This window comes from Spea bombifrons, chromosome 1 (assembly GCF_027358695.1).
Source record: "Spea bombifrons isolate aSpeBom1 chromosome 1, aSpeBom1.2.pri, whole genome shotgun sequence".
Lineage (NCBI taxonomy): Eukaryota > Metazoa > Chordata > Amphibia > Anura > Pelobatidae > Spea > Spea bombifrons.
This window is the reverse complement of record NC_071087.1, coordinates 118381965-118407616: the sequence shown is the minus strand read 5'-3', so window position 1 is coordinate 118407616 and position 25652 is coordinate 118381965. Positions and strand designations below refer to the sequence as shown.

The 25652-nt window shown below is 41.1% G+C and overlaps 2 protein-coding genes across 3 annotated transcripts; both read right to left on the bottom strand.

The window, feature by feature from the left end:
• Positions 1–1687: 1687 nt before the first annotated feature.
• On the bottom strand, positions 1688–10607 carry CRKL (CRK like proto-oncogene, adaptor protein). The gene is made up of 3 exons (XM_053470570.1): positions 10088–10607; positions 5833–6298; positions 1688–2699 (listed from the first exon to the last, which is right to left on the bottom strand). Exons 1-3 carry the CDS (start codon positions 10396–10398, stop codon positions 2565–2567), a joined length of 912 nt encoding a protein of 303 aa, XP_053326545.1. The 5' UTR covers positions 10399–10607; the 3' UTR covers positions 1688–2564.
• A 2403-nt stretch (positions 10608–13010) lies between these two features.
• KLHL22 (kelch like family member 22) lies at positions 13011–25652 on the bottom strand. 2 transcript variants are annotated; one of them, XM_053470535.1, is made up of 8 exons: positions 25551–25652; positions 23188–23521; positions 21238–21403; positions 18741–18965; positions 16856–17349; positions 15279–15471; positions 14234–14467; positions 13011–13675 (listed from the first exon to the last, which is right to left on the bottom strand). In XM_053470535.1, exons 2-8 carry the CDS (start codon positions 23412–23414, stop codon positions 13289–13291), a joined length of 1926 nt encoding a protein of 641 aa, XP_053326510.1. In that variant the 5' UTR covers positions 23415–23521; positions 25551–25652; the 3' UTR covers positions 13011–13288. The 2 variants fall into 2 exon arrangements, with proteins under 2 accessions (XP_053326510.1, XP_053326520.1); XM_053470545.1 differs by lacking the exons at positions 23188–23521; positions 25551–25652 and adding an exon at positions 21802–21929.

Sequence of the window (25652 nt, the reverse complement as noted above, 5' to 3'; positions counted from 1 at the left end):
TTTTGTTTAAAAGTTAAATAAATTAGACACCCTTACAGAAGCAGACAGTCAACAGGAAGCTAAGCAACTCTCCCATGGTATAAATACAGTATTTGATAGCTTGAAAGGGGAAATCTTCCTGGGCATAAACTACTGCGCTTCATACAATAAGGTAGGTTAGCATTGACAAAAGACCTATTACATCTTATTTCAACAAACCTTTGTCTGCAGACCATTGTTGTATTATTTTGGGCAACTATCACTGTCCGAACACCACACTGATCTTACTCTTTATGACAATGTTTATGAAGTGTGTCCCACAAGACATTCATTAAAATATAGTAAATTTATTTTGAAAACTTTTTTTTTCCCATCTGATACTAGAACATTAGCGGGGCGTTGCCTGTATGATATATATACCCCCCCCACATATATCTATCTCACACACACTTATTACACATGGTTATTAAGTGAATAGTAAGAATTGCAGAATTTGGTAAACTTGACAGAGGTATGCCTCCCCTCTTGTACAGTTATGGCTCACCTTTGGTATATTACAATCTGAAAGAGCGAGCGAGAATGAAAGAGCGAGCTTTAGCTCATGTTCCCCGTGGTAAAATATCCGCCTTTAACTAAATTATCTTTCAATTAATGTAATTGTTTTGGATATTTAGTTTTGCCATTTAAACCTGAAACCTAAATGCTATTGTTGAATGTATCTTCTCCAAAAGTAGCACAAGTATATCTCTTCTTATCCATCATTGGACCTTGAAAAATGTACACAAAATAACCACACAACATATACTAAGAATATAAGTCATTTAATACTGTTAATTTTACAGAGCGAAAATAAAACAAACTCAAGTCTATGATTTATGAAATAAAAAAAGTTAAAAGCTTACACCTAAAATTGCTTGTGTATTCTATATAACCAGGTGAGATGCAGATCCCTTTTGTAGGGCACACTGCTGAATTGGGATGCCACACAGGGGAGAAAAAAAAGTTAACAAGCCCAGCAGGAAATGGTGAAAAAGATGCTACCTGTGGACTCAATGGTGAAAATGTACAGTCATGGCATGTCATTACGTTAGGGAAGAGGAACCACACTATTTTTAACAGTAAATACATATAAAATTACAATTTACAAGCAAACAAAATGGCACAGATGCTTTTTCATCCCTTTACAAAAATAAAATGAGACATCATCTTGCCTTAACAAGGTGCCCCAAATGACAGATTCCCTTTAAATATCTGCCTCACTCGTAAACAATTGTAGATTGTGAAATTCTAACAGGACATAGCCAAAACTGCTAGGTGGATAGGCGTAAGCAGCAAATCCTTGAGGGGAGCTATTTTGGAGAAAATGGGCAAATCTGCAGATATAAAGCAACAGAAAAACCGATCAGCTATAAGACAACAGCACAAATGTAAGTTTTAAAAGAACAATGTTTTGTGTTAACCCCCCCACAAAAAGGAGGTCGACTAGTGAAACTGAGCACGTTACCTCTGAACCAGAGGCTGTGATGACCAGATTCTGCCTTTTGTGCTCTTTTGTAGCAGCAGAACATAGCCGCTCAGTTTTAGAAAAACAAGATGGCAGCAGGCGAGGAACGACCCTGGTGGGAATTGTTTGCAGTAGAAGCTGTAGATCCCTTGAACAGCTAACCTCTAGGGCCAGAAAGAAGTAAGAATACTGGCCTATTAGAGGCTTTTCCAATTCCTTAAAATAAAAGCAACATCCTAGGGAGAGCGAAGCTGCAGAGAAACTCATTTCTGAACAAAGTTGTCATTTTTAAAACAATCGTTTTCCTAAAAATAAAAAAAATGGCACATTCACTAAATAAGGAGTCCCAATGAGGTCTATCTGCTAAACTCTTCAAATAATGGCACAGAGGGTGAATCACAATGGTGCATGATACACATGCGTTAAGATCTGTCCAGAAGGTCAGGCAGGCAAAGTTCTTACCCAGAGACACAGCATTCTGTGCACATGAAAGGGTAATTAGGCATCTGATAATTCATGTCTAGCAGAGCAATGGTTTTCTTTTTAAATAAAGGCCTCATTTCAAATGACTTCAACGACCTGGTGGATCTTGACAGTTCAAAGAGGCCACAAAATTTACCCGACAAGAAATATCCTTGCATTGTAGCGATTTTTGTCCGGAGCTGCTGCTGGGTTATCTCCTGTACGAGATGGAGCTTTCCCCAGACAGAAAGTAATCAGACAAGACTGATTTAAATTTGCTCAAGAAAAACCACAGGCATCTGAATGTGAACACATTATTCTCCAAGTAACAGTGAGTAGGATTTTTGCCCAAGCAGTCAATCCAGACCGGCAATGCTGCCAGACTCCATAAGCTTGTTCAGGGCGTTGAGCACATGATAAGCAGCAGCTTTGCGTTATGGACAAACACAGCTATGTTACATGCGTCAGTAGGTGAACTTTGCAACGTGTTATTTTCAGATGTGTCAATTAACAATGCGGCTGGAAAAAATGAGGTGAGGGGTATGCCAGGAAATTTCAGACGATCTGGAACAAGGCTGAGGGAGAGATGTGGCAGAACGCTGAAGGGAGAAGAAACCGGTCACTCGTTCTCATCTGGATTCTGAGGGTCGATTATTTTGACATGTGTGAATGGAAAAAGCCCTTTCCGACCATTCACCTCACCTTCCCACTGGCCATTTATGTTCATCCGAGTCACTTTCACCAGGTCTCCCACCTGCAAGTAAAAAAAGAAAAAAGCATGAGACACCTATGAAGCTTCTACAAGTCAAGAAAATTCCATAAAGTAAAGAATCCTATGATAAATTTAGAAAAAGTTATTCGGAAGCAGCAAACAAACTGCATTGAAACAGCTGGACTTCCACAGTATGGATTCCTGCTCAAGGGGCAAAGAGCCCTGGTAAAGTCAGGTAAAGACAGGTTGCAGCAGGCTTTTACCTCAGCCAAGCTAAAAAAAAAAAAAAAAAAAAAAAAGTTGCTATAGTAAGCCACGTGGGGAGAACCTCACCCATCATAAACCTCCATGTGACGCGTTAACAACTAGTCCCTGCTGGAATCTTCAGCCTGGGGGAAGAAGACCTGACTCAAATTCCACAAACTCTTAGCCTTGTCCCACCTGTAGACTCAGCGTTCCGCTGACTCAGTTTAACATAACGCTGCCATGTGTCACTTCCTCCTGTTAGAATGTATTTGCTGATAAACCCAGCCATGCACTGACTCATTCCCAACCCGGTTGCCCGATAAAAGTGGTAACGCACGCCACAGAAGACCAAGCCATGAAAACGTCAGGAGAGCGAACAGAGACACATCCACATTTACACACGAACATAGAAGAAAGTTCTCATGCAGAGAGATTGCTCTGTCTCAGTAAAGTACCGGCTACAGGCAAGAAACCCAACTGGGCAGCCAAGGAGGTCACTTAATGATTTTCTTTTAATTGTGCAGCTAAGCGAGTGGCCAGTTTTACCATATATATAGTAGAACAGACTAGTCAGTAGTACATCTTCTGTAGAGGGGCACCAGCCAAGTTATTTTAGTTATGCCAACGGTTGAGAAAGGGGCAGTTAAGCTACGCAAGAGACAGACTTATCAAACTCTGCATTTGACCAAAGAGAAGACAAGGCAATGAGAGGTTGAGCCCCCCCCCCCCATACAATTTATGTGGAGTCTGGTGGATAAACTGATTTTCTTCATACTGTCACCAGCAGAACCTCCACTACATCTCTCAAAAGTGCCGCTGAAGTGCAGCGAGATGGGTACCTTTTGAGGTTAGAAAACATTAAGACATGGAGAGGGCGAGCCCAAAGTAGAGTTCCTAAACATCAACAGACATGCACTTTGGCAGAATACCCCCCACGCACACTAAGCGAAACTGCTTAAAAGGGAACTGTCTGCGCAATACGTCCAGAGAACTCTGCTGGTAGCGCAATCAACTTATCTAGAATCTCTGCTCCAACATGGGGGAGAAAAATGGGAAGCTACTGCTAGACACACACGTCAGCCGCACATACCAATTCTTACATTAGTCTTTAACTGAAATGTAATGATTTGTCAAACAGCAATAAATGACCTAACTGCCATAGTGTTAAAACACCTACCCCATCTAGCTCAGCGCATCTAAGTGATCAGAGAACTGACCATTACAAGAAAAAACACAAAAACCCTTGGCAACAGAGAACTTAAATAGGGGGGGGGGACCAAAAGCATCGCAAACTTATAGTTCACAAAAGAAATACTTCTGTTCTCCGGATTAGTCCAGAAGCGTCCCCATTACCTGCTGTTACTACCAACAACCAGTTGTCACCCTCAGCCCTGAACATCAACAGAAGCTGGGGAAAGACCGCTATTCTTACTAGAGAGGATAGACCTACGGAAAGACATGGCCGTATCGGCTACGTAACGTCTCACACAACGCTTTACAACACTCGTTACTGGGGTTTATACGGGGTCTGACAGTTTTGTGCTACATTCTCAGAGATTTTATGATCTCATTTAGAACAATTCAACCTACTTAAGCATTTTCATTTTTTTCTGCCAAGAACTAACCTAATTAGAATAAGAAACCCAGGAGACGCTTCTGATTGTTTTACTAATTGCAAAATTTGTTAAAATAAGCTGTAGAGACCTATATTTCTCACACACACACAATCGAAAAAGCACAGGTATGGAAATGAAAATAGATGTGCTGATTGTAGATGACTTATGAGCCAAATCCCAATGTTAGACACCCTATCACCACTATGTATACTTTGTAGCCCCAAACCGGGGTCTCTATTTTGACACAGTGCTGGATTGAGATAGTCTCACAAGAGCATCGGATAATACTAATCCAGTCCACAGATGAAATACCTCTTTGAAACGGTGCATTCCAGAGGTGTTTTAACCAAATATAACACACTGTACTGATTGTTAGCGCTATGGGGCAGGGACCTCACCGATTGATACATACCGTACCCTCTGCAAAATACCAGTAGGCTACTGTCCCTCACTTAAACTGCCAAGTACACATAAGCACTATATACACATACATTCATAATAAATATATATATATATATATATACACACACACACATATAGATATAGATATATATATATATATATACACACACACACACACACACATACCATAGGGCTTACTATACAGCAGCTTTGTAACATACAATGCTTTCATTTAAGATATATAACATACATTAAAACAATTATATATTATTAGAATGTTAAGTGGACCAATTCCTATGAACTGTTGCTGAGGTGGAGAAGACATAGCCCATTATTTAACACAGTAGTTCATTATGTTGAATACATGGTAAAATGCAACAGCCCAGGACTGCTTAAAACAAAGAGACTAGACTGACATTTTACCCATTCATTAAGTTACCTGGGCCCATTGCTGACATGGGAAAGGGGGGGGCATCTTGATTAGCTCTGCTTCTTTAGCCCCTACTCAGTGTCGGTCACATTAAAGCTACAGGGCATACATGGCGTTCACCTCTTCTGATACAAAGGCATTGCCAGGCAGAAGTCAAATTGTTCTCACAGTTCAGACAAATACATTACGTAAAACAAGCAATTGTGGCAACAGCCATTAGCAGCAACGTTCCATTGGACGTGCCAGAATTGTTCTTTATACACAAACCTCAAAAAGCACTATTATTTCATTGAACCTGCCAAGGCATCTTACATTTCTTTTCCATAATTCAGTAGTAAAATCACAATAGAAGTTCTAAGGTGTGATATAGTAAGTCATTAAAACAGCTATAACACACTGGAACATCAACATAAACACAGCTTGACTGGAAGACGTGGGGTGCAGAATTCCACAGAGCATGCGCACGTGTAAGCAGACCTACCTCTAATGCCAGAGCCGTCTTGTCGTAAGCACACGGTACTCTTTTCTGAATCGCTTTAGCGTAGACAGGTCCATTCTGGGTCGATGGTAACGGGGTGATCACAGCCCCAGGTGGCGTGGAGGAAGCAGGGAGCGGACTTGGGGTCTGAGGCTGGGCATAAGCATGCGCTGGCTCTGGGATGCCATAGCTGTTGGAATTCCTATTTCCCATCTTCCCGTGGATAGAAAGACGGGACAGCTTCTCCACATAAGGAACGGGAATCATTCCGACACGACCGTCTTTATTGCGGGCACTCCACCATTGTTCCTCTGGCTTTTCTACAATGATTAAAATTTCCCCCTTCTTAAAAGGCAGATCCTCGGCATCGTTGCCAGGGAAGTCATACAGAGTCCGCACATATTCCAAGTTCTCCTCAGAAGCTGGTACGTTAGGTACTGAGCTGGTGCACACAGGCGGACTTGGATACCTAATTACAAAGAACATTAGTGAGCTCAAAGGGCACTAAACATCAGTACAATATAGCATTTATTCACTTAATAAAACGTTCATTTATAGAATCATAAAAAACATGGAGATACAGAACGCACGCAGGGACACTGCAATAGATGAAAATGACTTGCACTTGAAACAGGATTTAAAGCTCACAAGAGAGATCAGCCAAAAATCACAGTAATCCAATTATAATAATTCAAGATAATCACTATAGGATATGCTAAACAGATTATCCTACTCTGATCAGCCAAGTCGAAAGACTTCATACCGATGCCATCTGCTCTACCTAGCATTGCTAAAAGCGGAGCACGTTTTATAATCTTGCCTTCAAACTGTGATGCAATGCAGTGCTTCTTAACGTTAAGACAGCAAAGGACCCACAACTGCAACATCTATAATAGTCAAGCTTGCCTCCCATTTATGATTTCCTTAAGGGGGACATGTAAAGGACTGAAGACTGCAATGTCACTTTCGCCATAAGCAAGCGGCTGCACTACGAGCGATCGGAGCATTGATTTGTATTAGCAGATGCGTGAGCCTGATTACAGCACGATCATCTGTAGTGGATAATCAGCACTATCGACACAGCGCAGTGTCAGATACCGCGAGGGCACGAAAGGCATTCTCCTCATCAGCAACTTGTTTTGTTTTACGGAGCAAAGTTGAGTATTTTCATGCTGACCAAAGCATTTCATTGAGAGACGGGTCACAGAGTCCAGTATTTGAATGGCTTTTTTGATTAGTTGCCTACAGACCGGACTAGAAACTTCTTAGCTGCCGTGGGCTGGCAGAACTCCTGACATTCTTCACCACGCTGACCTACTTTCTAACGGCAAAATACGGAAGATGGGAGATCTGCACAGACACTCCAGTATGTTTAGGGTGACAAAAGCATAAGAAAAAGGAATACAGCTGAATTAGCCCGACACAAACTGTAGAGTGTAGCTGAAGTCCACCTTTTATTGGGTCAAAAGATTCATAAGCTTTCGGGAGGGGTACAGATGGGATCTATACAAAAAGCCAATATGAACGGCTCATCAATGCTGCACTATGTACATGGGGTTATTTGGGAGCACACATATTGTATTCTTGAAAACTAATTACATTTATTTATACAGTGCCAACAATTGATGGTTACATTCAGCCAAAGGGGACATAAAAACCCAGAACTGACAGACACCGGTATACTGAGGAAGGATCTGCACAGCCTCGGCACGTACTTCCCTTCTATGAATGAGAGGTGTGGTGATTACATATAAAATTCCTATCAAGTCAAAACAATTGGGATGTACTTTGTGACAGCGGATACACGGACAGAGACGCGATCGCCTCAATAGACAGAGGTCATTAGTAACACACCGACTACCCCTGCGGTAGATAACGTACATCGGTGGAAGGGGGGCAACTGCAGCCAAGTAGACGGCGCACGTTAACCCCTTGACTGCTAACGACGGCATGGTGCCGTCGCTAGCAGTCCCAGTCAGGTGCTAACGACGGCACCATGCCGTCGCTAGCACTCTCCTACCTTGATGGGGGTCTGTGGACCCCCATCACCACCTACCCCGGCGATCTGCCCCTCATTTTGAAGGGCATCGCTGGGACCACCCGATCCGGCCGGTGACGTCGCGCGTAATGACGCGATGACGTCACCGCGCAACTTTATTGAAAACTGACAATTGTCAGTTTTCACGGTATGGGGGCATGCTGCTTAGATGCCTGTATCTCAGGCATCTGAACAGCTACAGACCCCCAACATATACCGTTGGAAAGGTAATCGCCTCACCTTTCCAACGGTATAATGCTTGTAAAAAAAGAATAAAAAATATTATGTTAAAAAAATAAAAATGTACAAAAAAGGTAAAAAAAATGATTTGGGGGTCTCTAAAGGCAGATAAATAAAGATCAAAGTTGCCTAGAGACCCCCAAATTAAATTATCTAAACATAAACTGGTTTAACTTTAAAAAAAAAAAAAAGTTTAAGTATTCTAGCTAAATGATCACTGTGGTAGCCAATGTTACCACAGTGATCATACAGCTATAAAAAGTTACATTCCCTTTTTAAAAATGGCCGATACAAAATTTTAACCCCATGATCCCTTTGATCATGGAGTTAAATTTAGCCAATGGTAGAGGAAGGCAATTTTTGAAATCCAGATGAACTGCAAAAATCAGCCGTATAGCCTGTAGTACGTAAGTTAACCATGTCATCCCTGGAGCCCCTTGCATTTTTACTGCAAAACTTATTTTTGCTGTAAAAGTGATGTTTTTCTCCCTTTACGATCATCTCTTTGGGATTGTAAGGGGAAAGAATGGTGTGTGTGCTTCTGCGAGTGAATGTATGGAAAGTATGGTGTGTGCTTCTGCGAGTGAATGGAGATATGAAAAGCGTGTGAATGGTCAGTATTTAGGGTTGAAGCCTTGACGTGGCATTACTGCTCACGTAAGAAGTTAAATTATGGCACAAAAAGTACATATTTTCAAAAACTACACCCCTCGGCGCATCAAATGAGGGGCTGCGTGTGTTTCTAGGACAAACCTGGAGTGCGCAAGACACAAATGAACATGTCGCTATGGTTAGAAAAAACATATTTTCTAGCCAAAGCGACATATTCCATCATTATCTGTGAACTTAACTTTTGTCCTAGAAATACATGTAACCCCTCATTTGAAGCTCCAAGGGGTGTAGTTTCTTGAAATGTGTACTTTATGTACCCTAATTTAACTTCCCAGATGTCTAGACCACCTTAACTTCAGATATGGCAGATTGGAGAATCTTGTTAAAAAATTGTCTTAAAACATTTAGGGGTGATGGCTGCATTTAGACAGCTCCAGACAGCTGGGAAGTTAAATTATGGTACATAAAGTATATATTTTCAGAAACGACACCCCTTGGCGCATCAGATGAGGGGCTGCATGTGTTTCTAGGACAAACCTGGAGTGCGGAATACATAAATGAACTTGTCGCTTTTAATTTTATTTATTTTTTATTTTTATTTGTGTGATATTCACTTATTTGTTGTGCAAGTCAGATTTGTGATACAAATACAAATAAGACCTCATTTGCTGCGGCTGGGGGTGTAGTTTCTAAAAATATATAGTTTTGTTGGCATATTTTAACATCCCAGGCAGCTAGAGCTGTTTAATTGACGCAGCCATGCATTAAATTTAAAGATGAATTTTGAAATAGTCTAATAAATTTAACTTTTAGCAATAAAATATTAGAAAAACACAGTCTACTGTTCTCAATGTCTGTTTATTTTAGACCGGTTACCTACTACAAATATTTAGCAACACAGGTTTTGATATTAGAGTTTAGAAAAATAACATTACAAACTAGTTTTTATTGAGTTGGAAGTGAAAAATTACACTTTTTTCCCATTTTTGGTTGTATTTTGCAAATCTAATGAGACATACACATATAAAAATGGTATATTTGGAATCTGCTGGGTGTGCTGAAAAAAACAATATATGGTTTGTATAGTTTATTCCCAAGAAATGTACTTGAAACGCGTTTAAACGTGAGATGCACCAAAATGCCGAAAACTAGCTTAGCACCAGGGTGTGAAATGGCTTAGCAGCCAAGGGGTTAAGGTGTATTCCAGAACGCCGAACAACGGCGGTATAACGGGCAATAAAACACCTTCCCCAAATCCTTTACAACATAAAAATGGACATCCTGCTGCTGTTTCGCTATAGGCTGAGGGTGATGTGACTTATAGTAGAACCGATCTAAAACGCCCCCCCCGGTACCGTTCTCTCTCACCTGGGTGCGGGCTCGATGAGGGTAGTGGTGTCTAAATAGTGGATCTTGTAAAAGTCCAGAAGGGCCGGGAGGTTATCAAATTCCTGGTCACCGATCTTGTACCTGCGGCCGGGCAGAGAGTTGATGATGTAGTGGGAGACCCTCGAGTTCTCGGACACAGACAACACGTGATCGCCGGGACAGGTAGAAGAGTCACGCACCAGAAACACACCGTGACGTTGGCCCTGCAGTCGCGACTGAGCCTCATGCCGTGACACAGGTCCGAAGTACCAGCTTGAGCGGTCAGAAGAATCAAAGCGAGCGGACGACATCTTGGACGTTACTGCCTAGAAAAAAATAAATAAAGCGGCTAGGTGGAATGAGGGACTCCTCAAAAGCAGACGGGCTCCTCGTCAGCTCTGGGACGCATGTTCAAGCCGGAAGCTGCAGGTCCTGTCAGGCCCGCGCGATGTATCCCACACCGGAATCTCCTCCCTACTTCGCTTAGCAAGACTTAAAAGACAATAAAAATGGCGTCCGGACAGCGGGCTTTCACATTCAGCCAAGCGGAAGTACGTCAGAGAACATCAACGACCAATGATTATCAAGCGCGTGATCATCTTACCTTCCTTCCCCGCCCACTTTTCTTTCTTCGATTACGCTAGGCGCCTATATTTCCATTTTCCAATCAGAGCCGGACCCGCCGCGTCCTCATTGGCTTAGCCTTCAGTCACTTCTTTCCGTGCAGATCATCACGCTCATTCCCTCAAGAATCATATGACGTAGCCAATGAGAGCAGCCGTTTTGTCATACCCTTCCTTTGCTTTTATTCGCTGTTCCAGTTACACCCCGCCACATTGGGGTGTGATACGAGTTACATCATTCCTTATATTTAGTCTGGCAATGAGTTCGCTTCGACCGAGCTAATTTTGGTTACCGAACTAATTGTTGAGCGTTCGGGGCGTCGTGACTACGTACTACTAAAGATATTCCTAGTGACAAATGACCAAGACGCGGCCAATGGCGTTATTACAATAAGCATGCAGAAAGTACATCTTCGTCAAGTTACCTCATAAATATTATATATATGTAGTACTAATGGTAATGAAATTACTGCCGCGCAATCCAATCCACTTATCAATGAGTGTATTAATTTGATTAACACAATAGTGAGGGGGAGCAGCAGGGAGTAATTATGCAGCTTTTTGAATTGAAAGGTAGCGTCTGAATAATTTAAGGCTTGCATTGTAAAGTGTGCTTCCACCTAGTGTTGTATATTTAGTCTAATTCTATTTCGGTCATGGATATACCTACACTGACAAATGTAACACTTTCAGCCTAAAATGCAAAACTAAACTATAAAATAAATTTAAATTATGTAAAGTTTAACCCCTTAAGGGCCAGGGCTTTTTTTTACACTACAGGACCGGAGCAATGGCCCTCTTACTCACTTAAATCACCCAAATAAACTATATATTGATGTTTTTTTTTGTTTGTTTTTTTTTATCAGCTCACGTAGGGATTTCTTTTGACGCCATATTCATAAATGCAAGACATTACTTTGTAGGAATAATAGACAGTTTTATGCGGATATAATCAGCACACAGCTATAGCCGATACGAAAAAATAGCCAAAATATATAACATTTTCCTGATTTGGAAATTACCAAACATCGCCAGGATTTTCATCTATTTTTCCCATTATAGGGCAAATATTAGAACTTGCAACATGCTTTTTTTTCAAACATTTTTTCCTCAGATTTGACATGGTGGTCTCTTACGTTAATATTAGTCACATATATCAAATCCACCCTATACAAGTTTACATTACTGAAAGGAAGACATTGGACAAGACTAGGTATAATCTAATACAGTATTTAGTTATGGATGTTAAAGGGACATCCAGCTGTCATATGTACTTTAATGCATGTATTAATAATTAGCTGCAGAGCCCCACACTAGCTCTCACCCTTTCTCTGTGCCTTATGTTTGTCACACCATTCCCTCAAGATTGTAAACTTGCAAGCAGGGCTCTCTTCACCTAATGTATCGGTTTATCTTAATCTGTCAATTCTTGTCTTGTCATACCCCTTGAATATATGTATTGTATTAAGCGTTGCGTAAACTGTTGGCGCTGTATAAATAAAACATAATAACAAAAACAGTCCCTTTAATTTTTCACGTTGTTCCTCCTTCCAAATACAGTAGCCTTTCCCTTTAAATTCAACAGGCATGTTTTTTGGTAATATTTTTTTGGATTTTTCAAATGTAATTAGTCATTAAATTTAAATTAGCTTCCCTTCAATTTGCGAAATTTTATTTCATGCATGTGCGTGTGAATACTCGTCGGCAGTTACTATATTAGTGAATATACAAATTGTTTTGGGAGGGTTGTCCTGCAAAGGCATGCAACTTCGGGGGAGTCTAGTCAATAAACCACTGACTGTTTCCATGTTTGTAGGGTTGTATGTCTCTATACATTTTGTTCTTCCCAGCAGACTTGTGTGCTTTTAAGCTCCTCTTATGATCTGGTACATCATTCTATTCATTAAACCCACATACTGAGAGCCAACTGGACCCTGCCTTTGTTCAGGTAGAATATAAAAATTAGATTGACTCCTTAATCCACATGATTAATTTTCTCAACTGTACACGCTGAATGAGACAGAGAAGCAAAGCGCAAAAGGCCTGTGTATTCATATTGTGCAAGCAGATTCGAATACAACTTCTGTATATTTATATATACAGTATATAATTTTATTTAATTAAGATATCTGTTCATAAAAGAAACCGTGAAAAATGTATTTAGAATGTGATCCAAACATACCAACATACTTGTGCTTGTAAAGGCAAATGCAACAGTTACATTATAAATTACACGGAATTTGGCAGAATACTAAAACATCACTTGAATTTACCAGTTGTTAGAATAATCATTCCTCATAGCGCGTGTCCATTTGTTTATTCCCTAAGTCTTAAAATGAAATGTAGGCAGTAAATGTTAAGAGACAGCCAGGTTTGGGCAAAGTGTTGAACATTCAACATTTTCCATTTATTTCTTGAATTGGGTGTTATGTATACATGATTTAAACCCATGCCCTGTCTGAAGGCCTTCCTCCAGGTCAACATGCAAACCAACGAGGTGCTCCAAACAGGAAAGAAACCAGGAAAACGTGGAGGACAGCATGTTTCATATGCTCATATACTGTTGAGTGGATGTGTATCAGTCCTCACTTGAATTATCCAAGTCTTCCCAGTCTGATACACTCATAACTTCAGAAGCATTGTCAGTTGGATGATGTACTCTGTCCAAATAATGGATGTACATCTCTTGAGTCCACGCATCTGTATCTATAAGCACAGATCTGGGCAGGGTGATGACACAGGCTGCCATGCCTGAAATATCATCCTCCAGGTGCGGTCCCTCCTCCCAGAAGTCCCTTTCTACTTCATACACATGTACGTAGTCCATTCGCGAGCCTCTATTGTGTGATCTGCCTCCCAAGACATAGATTTTATTGGCTAGAACAGCAATACCTGGCTCGCCATGCCCTGCCGGAAGCGGACTCACATGGGACCACTGGTCTGTCTTCGGACTGTAGCAAACCACCTTAAGGATAGGTGGAACAAGCAGTAAGAGAGAGGAACAGATCAAGTAGATGATGCTATGCTTGCTTACCCAATTCAGGTTTATAGCATTTAGTATATAGAATAGGAATGACATTACAAGGACAAATATCTGCAATGTTCCTACCATTACTACATCTATGTAAAGCATTTTAGCTATATTAGCAATATTAGTCATTACAATGCTGCAGAATTGTTGATACATAAGTGGGCAATACTGGTTAAGGTGAAAAATCAAAGTGTACTTGTTGCCCAAAAACAACTTAAGTTTCCTAATCCTGGATACAGGCGGTCTAACAAAGTTACACATATTTTTAAATAAAGTGGAAGATAGAGATACCTACTAATACACGATGAGCAAACACCTAGGAAGATATGCATATTCCAAGGTAAACAATTGTTAAACGGGTGCAACCTATGGATTATTTTATCCGCTGTTCAATACCATATTGCCCATTCATATACTTTTTGTTTTCCACTCTATGGGATGTATCTGCACTATACTAAGACTAAATAAAAAATCTCACAATATCATTTTTACCTCAAAAACATCCTGGCGGAAACCCTCATCATCATTGCTTCCTCCAATCACGTACAGTTTTTCCAGAACCGCCACCATTCCGTGCCACGCTCTTCGCACTGGGCCATATGCCACGTAGGTCCAAAGATTACTGTCTGGGTCATAGCAACAGGTGTCCTTTAAGTAGGTGCTCCCTCTTCTGCCACAAGAAATGTACATCTTTCCATCCAAAGCTGCACCGGCATGCGCGTGCACCTGTACTCAGACACGTAGAACAAGAGTGAATGTATAGCACTGTTCAAATAAAAGAAATAGAAACGAGTGATGGCTTCATGAGACAGATGCCCAGTAGGTTTAGTATGGTGTGATTCCAGTAGTGTTTTTTTTAAATATCTATTTTTAAAATAAGGATGAGATGCATGGGTTATATTTGTCAATAATTGGATATATCATCACATTTTCTGCAAATTACATTAAGACATTAATATCACTTTTCAAAAGCAACACTGCTACACAATTAACACAGTAGTACCTATTCTCTATATCATGCAATACATTGTTAGTTGCTGTTCTGAAATAAACCTGCAGCACCTGAAACATTTTATTTTGCGGTTTGTTTATAAAGCCAGATGAATTTCCAGCAATCGATATTTTGGGGTTTATTTACTAAAGCAGGAGCATTTGCAGTAGAGTTGTGGTTTTCCGATCCATGAATTCTGTATGCATCATAAAGGGCCATGCATTGCAAAATTCTCTACAACAATGCCTGGGCTCATATAGTGGACAGTTCAATCAGCGAGGGCCCGTTCAGGGAATGTCATTGACTTAAATATGCTTTATATAGGGCTGTCCAAGCTGTTCTCGGAGCAGAAGCTTACTACTGTTGGCCCTTCATAATGCAAAGTGTAGTCAACAAGATGAAAATGCAACTCTCATACAAACTCCCTCTTAAGTGAATAAACCAATTTAGCCTGTCAAATGACTATACAAAGATGTGATTTGTTATTGTTTTGGAGTGATAGTTTCTGAGATTATTTTTTTCGTATGTGATGGAAGACATCCTTGCCTGTTTCTGGAGAGGTGCCACATACTCCCAAGAGTTGGTACACGGATCATATCGCTCCACTTCTTTCAGCTCATCATGGTAATCCCTGCCTGCCACTGCATATATAAAACCCCCCAAAAGGCAGACAGACAGATCAGCATGGGGCTGCTGCATAGGCTGGATCTGGAACCAACGATTGTGCCTGGGATCAAATCTTTAAAACAGAATTGATATTTATAATTTGCACGTCAGAGCCATACGGATTTGTAAGGAATGATTTTCCTAACTCGAGACACTGTCACTTAATGGTGTATTCATCAAATCGGAACATTTCAAATATATAACCCTGTTATACATTATGAAGGATCGACCCCAGTTTCTTCCTGCAGGAAGGTCTGAGCTGGCCCTGCATAATGCATAGTTATATCAGCAAGGTGAGAAATCATGAGATGTTCACCAGAGTTGACCCTTTAAAGCACAGTGAAAATGTTCACCTTTCCTGTTAACTCCTGGTTTAGTGAATACACCCCTAAGTGGAAGCAAGGACACTGAACATACTTTATTTATGTCACGGCAAAGGGGACAATCAGCGTCAAGTAAAGGACGTTCTTTTAACAACCTTCATCGTTTTTATAATATTTACACGTATAGAATATTTCTATGAATACGCAAACGGATTGCACACTTTTACACAAATCCATATCGAAACTGTATCCGGTTGCTCATATTTTTCTTGACATTACTTCTTAACATCCCCTAGCAAGGATATATTTGAGGAGTGCAGATACCCCTTAACCCTTGCCGGACACATTTTTCGACCTGGGAGACGAGGCAAGGCCGATCTTCATAGTTTTACTAAAATTATATTTTGGTGAAAACATCACAAACAACTTCCAACTTTCCCAGGGAAAGCCTATATTTTTTGGGCTGACACAATGGGGAAAAATAAGTAAATTTTCACCGTTATTTTTAAATGCCAAACTAAATAATAAATGTGGCATCCCCTGAGTATATTTATCATACGTATGGATTGCCCATGACACTTATGACAAGGTTCATGACAGTTGTTGTCCACAAGAACACATCATGCATGTTTGAATTAAATATTTATATACAATTGTTTTATTATTCCTTTTTAAAATTCTTTGGCAAATGCGACTATGTCGGATTCCTGCAAGATACCTGGGATTAGACAATTGTTCCTAATGGACTTTTAGGTTTTTTTCCCTCCTTTGTTTCCAAGCACCAATCTCTGCTCAGAGACGCAACGTGAGGCTGTCCTGGAATAGAACAAGACTATTCCATCACAGGTTGCGCTCAGGGACTGTGCAATGTACGTGTGTGTGTGTGAGAAAGTGTATTTATATGAAATGTATGAATGAGACTGTGTTTACCATGCATGTATGGACAAGATGCCTTTGGCTGCAACAATGATATAATAATAATTCTATGATAACCACTGATTTAGAATAATAGGAATATGCTATGTTAAGGAAACCGATACATAACCTGGGTTCTTGCCATATCAGGACATTTTTCCTTCTCACACCAATATGTCTTCATTGCCTATTGCTTGGCTACGTTTAAAATCCTCTCACCTCCAGCATCTTGCCTCCGCCCGGTAGCCCCTCGTGTTGTTATCTCCCCCAATCAGGTAGACAAAGTTATCGAGCACAGCGATGCCCTGATTGGACATTCGAGGCGCTTGGGGTGCCGTCAGTGGCCTCCACTCTCCAAGCAGAGAATTCAGGTATTTAGCTTGGTCAGTAAGCACTGTATAGGGGGCAGAATACATCCCTCCAAAGCCCACAACGCAATCAAAGTCAGAGCGAAGTTGCGTATGGGGACTCTGGAGCACCGGCTGCATGCTCTCATTCCTGTGATATTCCAAGGCGCTGGACACTGTCTGTTTGAGAGGACATGGCCCCAGCTTGTCATGCAGCCTCTGCAGTACCGAGAGCTCCATTAGAGGGAAACGTACAGTCTCTAGTAGTTTTGGAGATTCGGAGAGGCTCACCTGGTCAGTTTCCACCTGCTCTGGAGTATAGTGATAAAGCAATGCTCCCTCATAAACTTCATTTTCAGATCCCACCTAAAGGAGTAGAATAGAATAATTTATCAAGACATACTTTATAAATTATTTTACTTAACACAAACATTTACATGGTTTACAGGATATAAGCTGGCAGGAAATACTGAAGGACCTAAATATGAATCATCTGAGGAAGTGTTAGAATAGGAAACAAAGAAATTGTTAAATGCATAAGGGGAGTACTAGAGGGAGGTTTATTTAAAAGGACGAGACATGCTAAGGCATAAGCACATAAACTAAAGGGCTTGGCACTTGTATGTAAATTCTATTATGGGATAGGATGAAGGGCTTTTAAATGTACCGTATCGGCTCGGATATAGGCCGTCCCCGTATATAGGCCGCACCCTAAAAGTTTGGTGCTTTTTTAAAGAAAAAGTTTTTTTCTTTAAAAAAGCACCAAAAAACATGCTGCCACTCTGTCCCCCCCCCGCCGAGATATGCTACCACTGTCCTCCCTCCCCGAGATACGCTGCCACTGTCCTCCCTCCCCGAGATACGCTGCCACTGTCCTCCCTCCCCGAGATACGCTGCCACTGTCCTCCCTCCCCGAGATACGCTGCCACTGTCCTCCCTCCCCGAGATACGCTGCCACTGTCCTCCCTCCCCGAGATACGCTGCCACTGTCCTCCCTCCCCGAGATATGCTGCCACTGTCCTCCCTCCCCGAGATATGCTGCCACTGTCCTCCCTCCCCGAGATATGCTGCCACTGTCCTCCCTCCCCGAGATATGCTACCACTGTCCTCCTCTGCGCCCCCCCCCGGACTTACCGGAGCAGACTCCCGGGTGTCTTGCGGGGCCGGCGGGGGACATCTACGCAATACGCGTATACAACTTCCGGTGCCAGCACATCCAGTGTCGGCACCGGAAGTTGTATTGCGTAGATGTCCCCCGCAAGACACCCGGGAGTCTGCTCCGGTAAGTCCGGGGGGGGGGCAGAGGTAAAACGCATCGTGGGAAGTGCTGGCAGGGGAGGCTGTCTGAGCGTATCGGGGAGTAGGATAGTAGGATGCAGGTCCCCTGCACCGCTGCGGGGGATCTGTATCCTAACCCCGCTGCATGTCCCGGGCGTCGGGCGCTAGACCCCGAATATAGGCCGCACCTCCACTTTAAAGACTTAAAGTGGGGGGAAAAAGTGCGGCCTATATTCGAGCCAATACGGTATATACCATAATGGTGATATACTTTTATGAGAAGGTGGTTCATGCCAATTCATGAAGGTTCTTGGCAGTTGTCCAAACTGTGTTGTATTATGAAGCCTAATATTTTTTTTTCTAGCTTGGCTATTGAATTAAAGTGATGTTGCTTCTAGGTGACAGGCCTTCTTTTAACCTTTCAACATATCCCGATCAATTTCCGGTTATGGATGACACAATTTGGCTTGAGATCGCACCTCCAGCTGGTTGCTGTTTAGTAGAGAATACACCTTCTCCAAAGGCAGCTGCCGGTACATTTGTGTACGAGAAAACGTGATAAAATTTTTATGCACAAAACTATCCAAGTGATCACTTAGTTGGCTGAGATGGAAGACGTCAGCCAGTTTGTACAACTCCAAGATATTTTCTTCATCCACCCATGATAACAGAAAGTCACAGCAGAACTGGATTACTTCAGAGATCTGCAAGAAGAACATTTAAAATAACAAGGTTACCCCAAATCAGTGGTTCTAAAGTTAGAAAAGATTGCATCTAACGATATAAGAGTTCATAATAATTGCGTCCATTGTGAAATACCACATTTTTGCAGTATTTGGTATTCTTGTTGTGACCTTTCTTTCCTGTTCTATAGATGGCACCAATAAAACACAATGAACAATGAATCAGGAAGGTGGAAGTCATGTGCACAAAAATGATAAAGAAAATCATCTGGATATCTATAAATAAAGGACATTTTTTATAATGTATTTTTTATAATTGCTTAACGGCAATTTGTTTTTTAAATTAATCCAGATAAATGACATTATCGCCTATATCAGCAGTTCTGGGAGAAAACTCTTATTACCAAAAAATAGAACAATACATAGACCATACCAACATCTCAAAAGAGAGCTATACACAGGAGGAGATTCAATAAGAACATTGTTGGACCTGTATAATGCAAAACTAAATCTACAAAACATTTAAAATTGCTTTATACAGGGCTGTCCAATCTATTCTTGGAGCAGATAGTCACTGGAATTGGCCCTTTGTAATGCAGAATAAAGCAAGGGAGCAACTCGAAGGCAGCCTCCTGGGACTGCCTGGGAAATCTGCAGTTCAGGTAAGGAGGTGGGCGTGACTGGCCACATTTGTGGCGGGAGCGGGCAGGATTGACCACACATGTTGCGGGAGTGGAACACACGCTTTGCAGGAGCAGGCGGGATTGGACAAAGAAATCAGCGGGAGCGGCAACCGCTCCAGGCGGCACTTTTGAAGGGGCGGCACTTTGCCGCCCCAAGCCCTTTTTTTTTTTTAAAGCAAGAAGAGAGAGCCGAGTGGTTTTCACTTACCAAGCTGTCAGTACCCGCTTGGCGCCCCTCTCTCTTTCCTCTGCGGCGAGTCTCCCTGTTCGTTCTCTGTGCCGGCTTGTAATGCTGAGTGCCGGAAGATTTCCGGCGCTCAGCATTACAAGCCGGCACCAAGACCGAACAGGGAGACTCGCCACAGGACTGCTGAAAGGCAAGTAGAGGGGGGGGGGGTAGATAACGGGTAGATAAGGGGGGGGGGCGGCATTTTAAAATTTTGCCTTGGGCCGGCCCTGTGCGCCGGGCTCTACTCCAGACACTAAGTACAGGTATCTCAAGACTGAGGGGGTGGGGCCTAAGGTTGGCAGAGTCACACAGTGCCACATAGAGGCTCCGTCCTTTCTGTCCTGAGACACCAGGAGCAAAAATTGGCAAGTATGGAATTCTGTTAGATGAAACTACAATTCTCCTGCAAAGTGCTGCTCTGGTGAATCCCCTTATTGTGAATGACACAAAGTAGTGTTGATTCACACAAATCAAGTCATCTAATTTACTATAAAAAAAGACTTGTACACCCGAGTACAGTGATACCACCCATGCATGGGTTTGTCGGGTTGTTCAGGAGGTAAAAGGCCCTTTCATATATTTTTAAAAACTAGATCCCCCAAGAAGTTTCAAATGCTGGTATTTTAACCCTTTCCATATACTAATTTTGCCACCAGCCTTTGTCAAAGTTTGTGGTAAAAAGTTTTTATTGTGTTTTTGTTCCCACACACATTACAATTCAGGTATGAATTTACAGCCCGTGGTATATGCCACAGCCAACAAAAAACACGTATGTATGTATTCAGCAACATCTCCTGAGTACAGTGATACCACCCCATGCATAGGTTTGTTGGGTTGTTTGGGGGCTAAAAGGCCTCATTCGGGAGGTGCACATTGTTTATGTGAACTTTGACATCTGTGCCCATGTCCTATTTTACATCTTTAAATCCCGACAATTCAATTAACCCTATCATCCATTTTTGAAAACTAGACACATGAATGTTTCAAATGCCAGTTTTCTCAATCTTTTCATGCCAGGATTTGGCATGCTCTCCAGAATGGTCACAGTGCACCCTGGGGCGCTTTAGACTTTTACAGCAGACGGCCAGCTCCATAAAGGCGCACTTTGACACTCTGAGGAGTGATCAGACATGGTCCCTGCTGCAGTTTTCAGTGTTGCTGCATTACAGCAACACTATTTGGGAGAAGATTAGGTTAAACTTGTTTAACCTAATGACGTGCCACACGTATTACTTGTCGTTAGCAGAATGTTTTTCCATGGTCAACTAAGGGGTTAATGGGATTTTTCAAAGGTTGTTTCTAAGTATGTACAGCTAGATCTGCCACCAGGTCGACCCTTTCATTTAAAAGCTAATTAGCGAAGAATTCCTCAATTCCTCACCTGTAGCTGACATGCAGCAGCAAGGATGTCCTGCACATTATGAACATTAAGTTCAAGCTCAGATGTGTATATGAAATCCAGTATTTTGCACATGGCATTGTATGAGATACCATGGATTTGTACCTCCCGCTGTTCCATCTCTCTCAGCCCTCCTGCAAACATCCCCCTGTAAAACAAACAAGGTACACATCTCCATTTAAAAAAAAAAATTATTTATTCAAAAAGACTCAAAATAAAAGTAACAAAGATGCAGAGTAGAAACAGATGCCTTTTAAACATTTAGTTAGAATACAGTTACCGTAATATAGAGTACAGTGTGTCCAGTGAAATGACAAAATAGCAGCACCACACTCTCTAGTGTCTCAATACTAGATACAAGCCAAAAAAATAATATAAATAGAAAGGTGACCTGTAACCACAAAGAATAAAACACAAAAACACAGTAACTTATCTCTTAAGTCCAAGTGCAGTGAATAAATTTACTAAGCATATGTAAGAGAATAAATAAAAGCAAACCGAAACATAATATGGTGTAAAATATCCAGCTCCGAAGTGGCCACTCACTTTTTACAGAGCAGTCCACTGCTCTATATAACGTGCCTTCACCAAAAAAACAGGTGTCAGAATCCTTGGTATTTTCTGGTCATCCATTAACTCCCCAGGATACATGCAGCAAAGTAGAAAAAGCAGCAGCATAGGTAAATAGTATAACATTTTGACAAATAAAAATAGCGCCTACATCATAACAAATGTCAATGATTACCGTAGTCCAGTCCTCCGTAAAACAGCTACCAGTATAAGAGCTGTCCCGTGAATGTCCGGGGTTAGTGAAATAACCACCAGTCTGCTGTCCCCTTTCGCACAGCGCCTTTCGCCCCAACATTTTTGGAGCTTCCTCATGGTGTGACACCACGATGACCAGAAAATACCAAGGACTGTGACACCTATTTGGTGAAGGCAGGTTATATAGAGCAATTAACTGCTCTGTAAAATATGAGCGGCCACCTGGGAGCTGGATATTTTACCTTCATTTTATATACATATTAGTTATGCCATATTATGTTTCTGGGTTTTTTTTTCTCCATAATATGTCCAATACATTTATTCCCTGTACTATCCTGGAATTACAAGATATGTTACTGTGTTTTATTCTGTATGGTTATTTATTTAGTTGTAAAATTATGACACAGTTAAACGCACACTGGCTCTATTATCATTTTAGATGCATACTGAAGTCCACTTTGACTGCGCCTCATTTTACAAGCATGCAAATTGAAGCATCTGTCTCATTTTGTTCCTCCCTTGGCTGCCTCTCTAGAAAGCAGGAAGCGAATGTAGGTACACTTCCTACAAACGCTCAGTAGCACTCCCACTGAAGTTACCAAACAGCAGCCAATAACATGTATGTTAGCAAAACATCTGTCTTCAAAGAGCATACATGTGCTCGGCTGCCGCTGCTCCCATTGACAAAGATGGGATTTCTACTGAACCTATGTAAGAAGCAAACTATGGTATGCATCCCACTGCCATGTAAAGAATATGTAAAGAATGCCTGCACTCATTTGCATGCAGAAAAATGAAATGGAGTTCATGCAAAATGCACTGCAACATGTATTAATAAATAAAAATTATTTAAGTGAACGGAATAGAATAAACAGGCTTTAGAGGGGAAAGGAGCTAAACCAAAAGTGAAAAAGTTGGTCAGCATCAATAATTTTTTTTTTACTGTGAAACACAAATGTGGTTGCACACTATATGACCGTACCCAACATGCAGCTGCATATATGTAACTTTACCGACTGCTGGCCTTCGATATTTGGAAAGAATGCATACACTGAATTTCTGCATCTGACAAGTAGGTCTAGCAATTTGCTATTCATGAACTGCCACTGAAATAGTTTCAGTTTTAATCCTAATTACAAACTAAATGTGGGATTCTTTGAAATATACCTGAAATAATCACATGATGCCGCGAGGAGGATGCGATGAGCTTCCACTGACTTGTCCTCCAACTTGAGAACAACATCAAACAAGATTCCTCCTTCCCGGAGGCCCACCAGGCCATTTAGAAGAGACCGTGAGTGCTCTAGACTCCGGTATGTCTTGTTGGTGTCTTGTGGAAGTGAAGATTCCTGTGGTACGTTGTCTGGTTTTAAAATGTCATGGTCCTCTGCCATTGTTGGTGGGAATCTTCTGGACCCCAATCAGACAGATTAGTCAGAAGAACATCCATACAAACAGGAAGAAACAAACTTTCTTTTCTGACCACAGATCCCACAGATATCTGGAGATGAGACAAAAAAAATAGCTAAATTAGCTGTAACATGTACATAAACTACAAAACCCATACAACATCTTACTATAATGTCAGAAATCCCCTCATTTCTATGTTTACACGTTTCTTTGCAAAGGGATGCCTCAAGAAACTGAAAAAAAGTTGTAATTTTTTTTCATGCTGAATGATAATTTATGAATATGCATATGGTTATAACAAACCCTACTGGGGGAAAAAAACAAACAATATACAATTTTGCACGGTTAACAAATATATGCTTGAAAAAAGATAGCAAAAGTTCACAAATTCCCCCCCCAATACAGATCAGATTAAAAAAAGCATACAAATGAATAAAAAAAAATATGGTTTTGTATTAATGCTAGCCAAGTGAAGTAATAGTAGTTTTCTTCACAACGTCTAAGGGAACACTTGGTGATAAGTGTGATATTATGTATGTAAACTGGAACAGCACAATCAAGCATTACTGACTTAGGTTTAGTTCATTAACAACTTTTTTCCCTGCCGTTTCTTCATCCTTATTTTATTTCTTAACATGAATTCTCTAAAATAAAATTCAAAAGCAAAACTGAACAGAAGTAGTCAGGAGCTCGATAGGTAATGCCAGAGTTTAGCTGCCATGATGTAAACAAACCGCATGTTGATTTGCTTTTGACACTACCCGCTATGAACCAACTTTATTCCAGTCTACCGCTCTAACGATTTTAGAATCCCGTAAGGAAAGGGTTTTTTTTTGTTTTTTTTTTACTAATGGATGGCAGCTGGATCCTCAACGGACTCCTCTGTCATTACCTAGCTTGTGATGTCACTCAATGGCGCTGCACACAATACTTTGTTTCTTGTAGCAACCACCGCTTGTTTATCTTGTTGATATACTCTGTAAGGAACACCACCATGCTAATGTCAGTTCTGTTCAGTCGTGCAGCTAGCAGTTATTTCTTATTTATTCATGGTTGTTGACATGGGAACTTTAGGCCTTTAATCCCTTGCCAGGTACATCACATAAAATCATATTCTTCTTGAGGACAAACACTGGTGGTAGAATTAGTGCATGGAAAGTGTTAAAATAGTGTCAAAATACCCCAAGTTCCCAGTGGGATGAATTTTATACCCTAACTTTCTGCCCTGCACCTCACGGCTTCATACTTCAGTCACTATGCATGCCTTTGTATACACTAAAGCCCTTAGCTTCCTCTTGGACTTCTTTTCTTCCACCTCCGTGCCCCCCCCCTCTTCTCTCCTTCTTGCCATCTGCTCTCTTCATGGATTTAATCCTTTCTCATGCCTTCTTTCGAGCACTTTTGTGCTGTCTTGATATAAAAGTTGAACATTGGCAACATGGACTGTACTTTGTATTACTGGTAACATATATGTCAACTGAGCCATGTAAAGATATGTATATTTATTCACATGTTTCCAAGATCGCAATGTTGCTATATTCCACATGCCGTTTCAAACACTTCATCAATACAATGGCACTATTACTAACTTTGAAAAAATTTGATTTTAAACTCTGTAGCTGGCTGACATTAATATGTCAATTAATATATTATATTATCCATAAATTAAAATGTAAGTTAATGCTATTGTAGGATTTCCACATAATATTTAGTTCTGTGTATGAAACAAGTGGATCGTTCCCAAACAAGTGCATTTCTGTAAAGTAAAATTCAATACAGAGTGTCTCACGTGTGATACTATGTATACCTCTGTGTTTATTAAAGGTGAAATAATAAAACAGAAAATTATACTTAAATCATAGCTTGATTCCAGATGCGCACGATGATATACACATGTAAACATATATATAGTGCAACAATGTTAAAGTATGGAACTACAGGCGCCCACCCCTGATATGTCACTCGCTTCTCGGACAGCAGACAAGCTGCTGATCTATTTCGGGACGGGGATCCCCCACAAGAGAGTTCAAACACTGTTGGCGACAGTATCAGCTGTGATTCTATGGTGAAAGCGAAAGGGTTAACAAATGTTATTCCTAGCAACACAAGTCACGTCTTACATTAAAACAAGTGAAGTGATGCTCGAGAAGGAAGAACCAAGCCTCCGGCTGCCGATAGCCTGGTGTTCTTGCAATAGATACGGCTTTCCCACAATACTTCCG

What these genes read in the sequence shown, in the direction of transcription:
- CRKL (XM_053470570.1), bottom strand. Translation starts at nt 10,398, where the DNA reads ATGTCGTCCGCTCGCTTTGATTCTTCTGACCGCTCAAGCTGGTACTTC. An exon ending in CTCATCGAGCCCGCACCCAG is followed by an intron (nt 6,299 to 10,087) that starts GTGAGAGAGAAC and finishes CTTTGTAATTAG; the next exon opens with GTATCCAAGTCCGCCTGTGT. An exon ending in AGACGGCTCTGGCATTAGAG is followed by an intron (nt 2,700 to 5,832) that starts GTAGGTCTGCTT and finishes TTTTACTTGCAG; the next exon opens with GTGGGAGACCTGGTGAAAGT.
- KLHL22 (XM_053470535.1), bottom strand. Translation starts at nt 23,414, where the DNA reads ATGGCAGAGGACCATGACATTTTAAAACCAGACAACGTACCACAGGAA. An exon ending in TAAACAGCAACCAGCTGGAG is followed by an intron (nt 17,350 to 18,740) that starts GTGCGATCTCAA and finishes CTACTCCTTTAG; the next exon opens with GTGGGATCTGAAAATGAAGT. An exon ending in TGGCACCTCTCCAGAAACAG is followed by an intron (nt 14,468 to 15,278) that starts GCAAGGATGTCT and finishes GTCTGAGTACAG; the next exon opens with GTGCACGCGCATGCCGGTGC.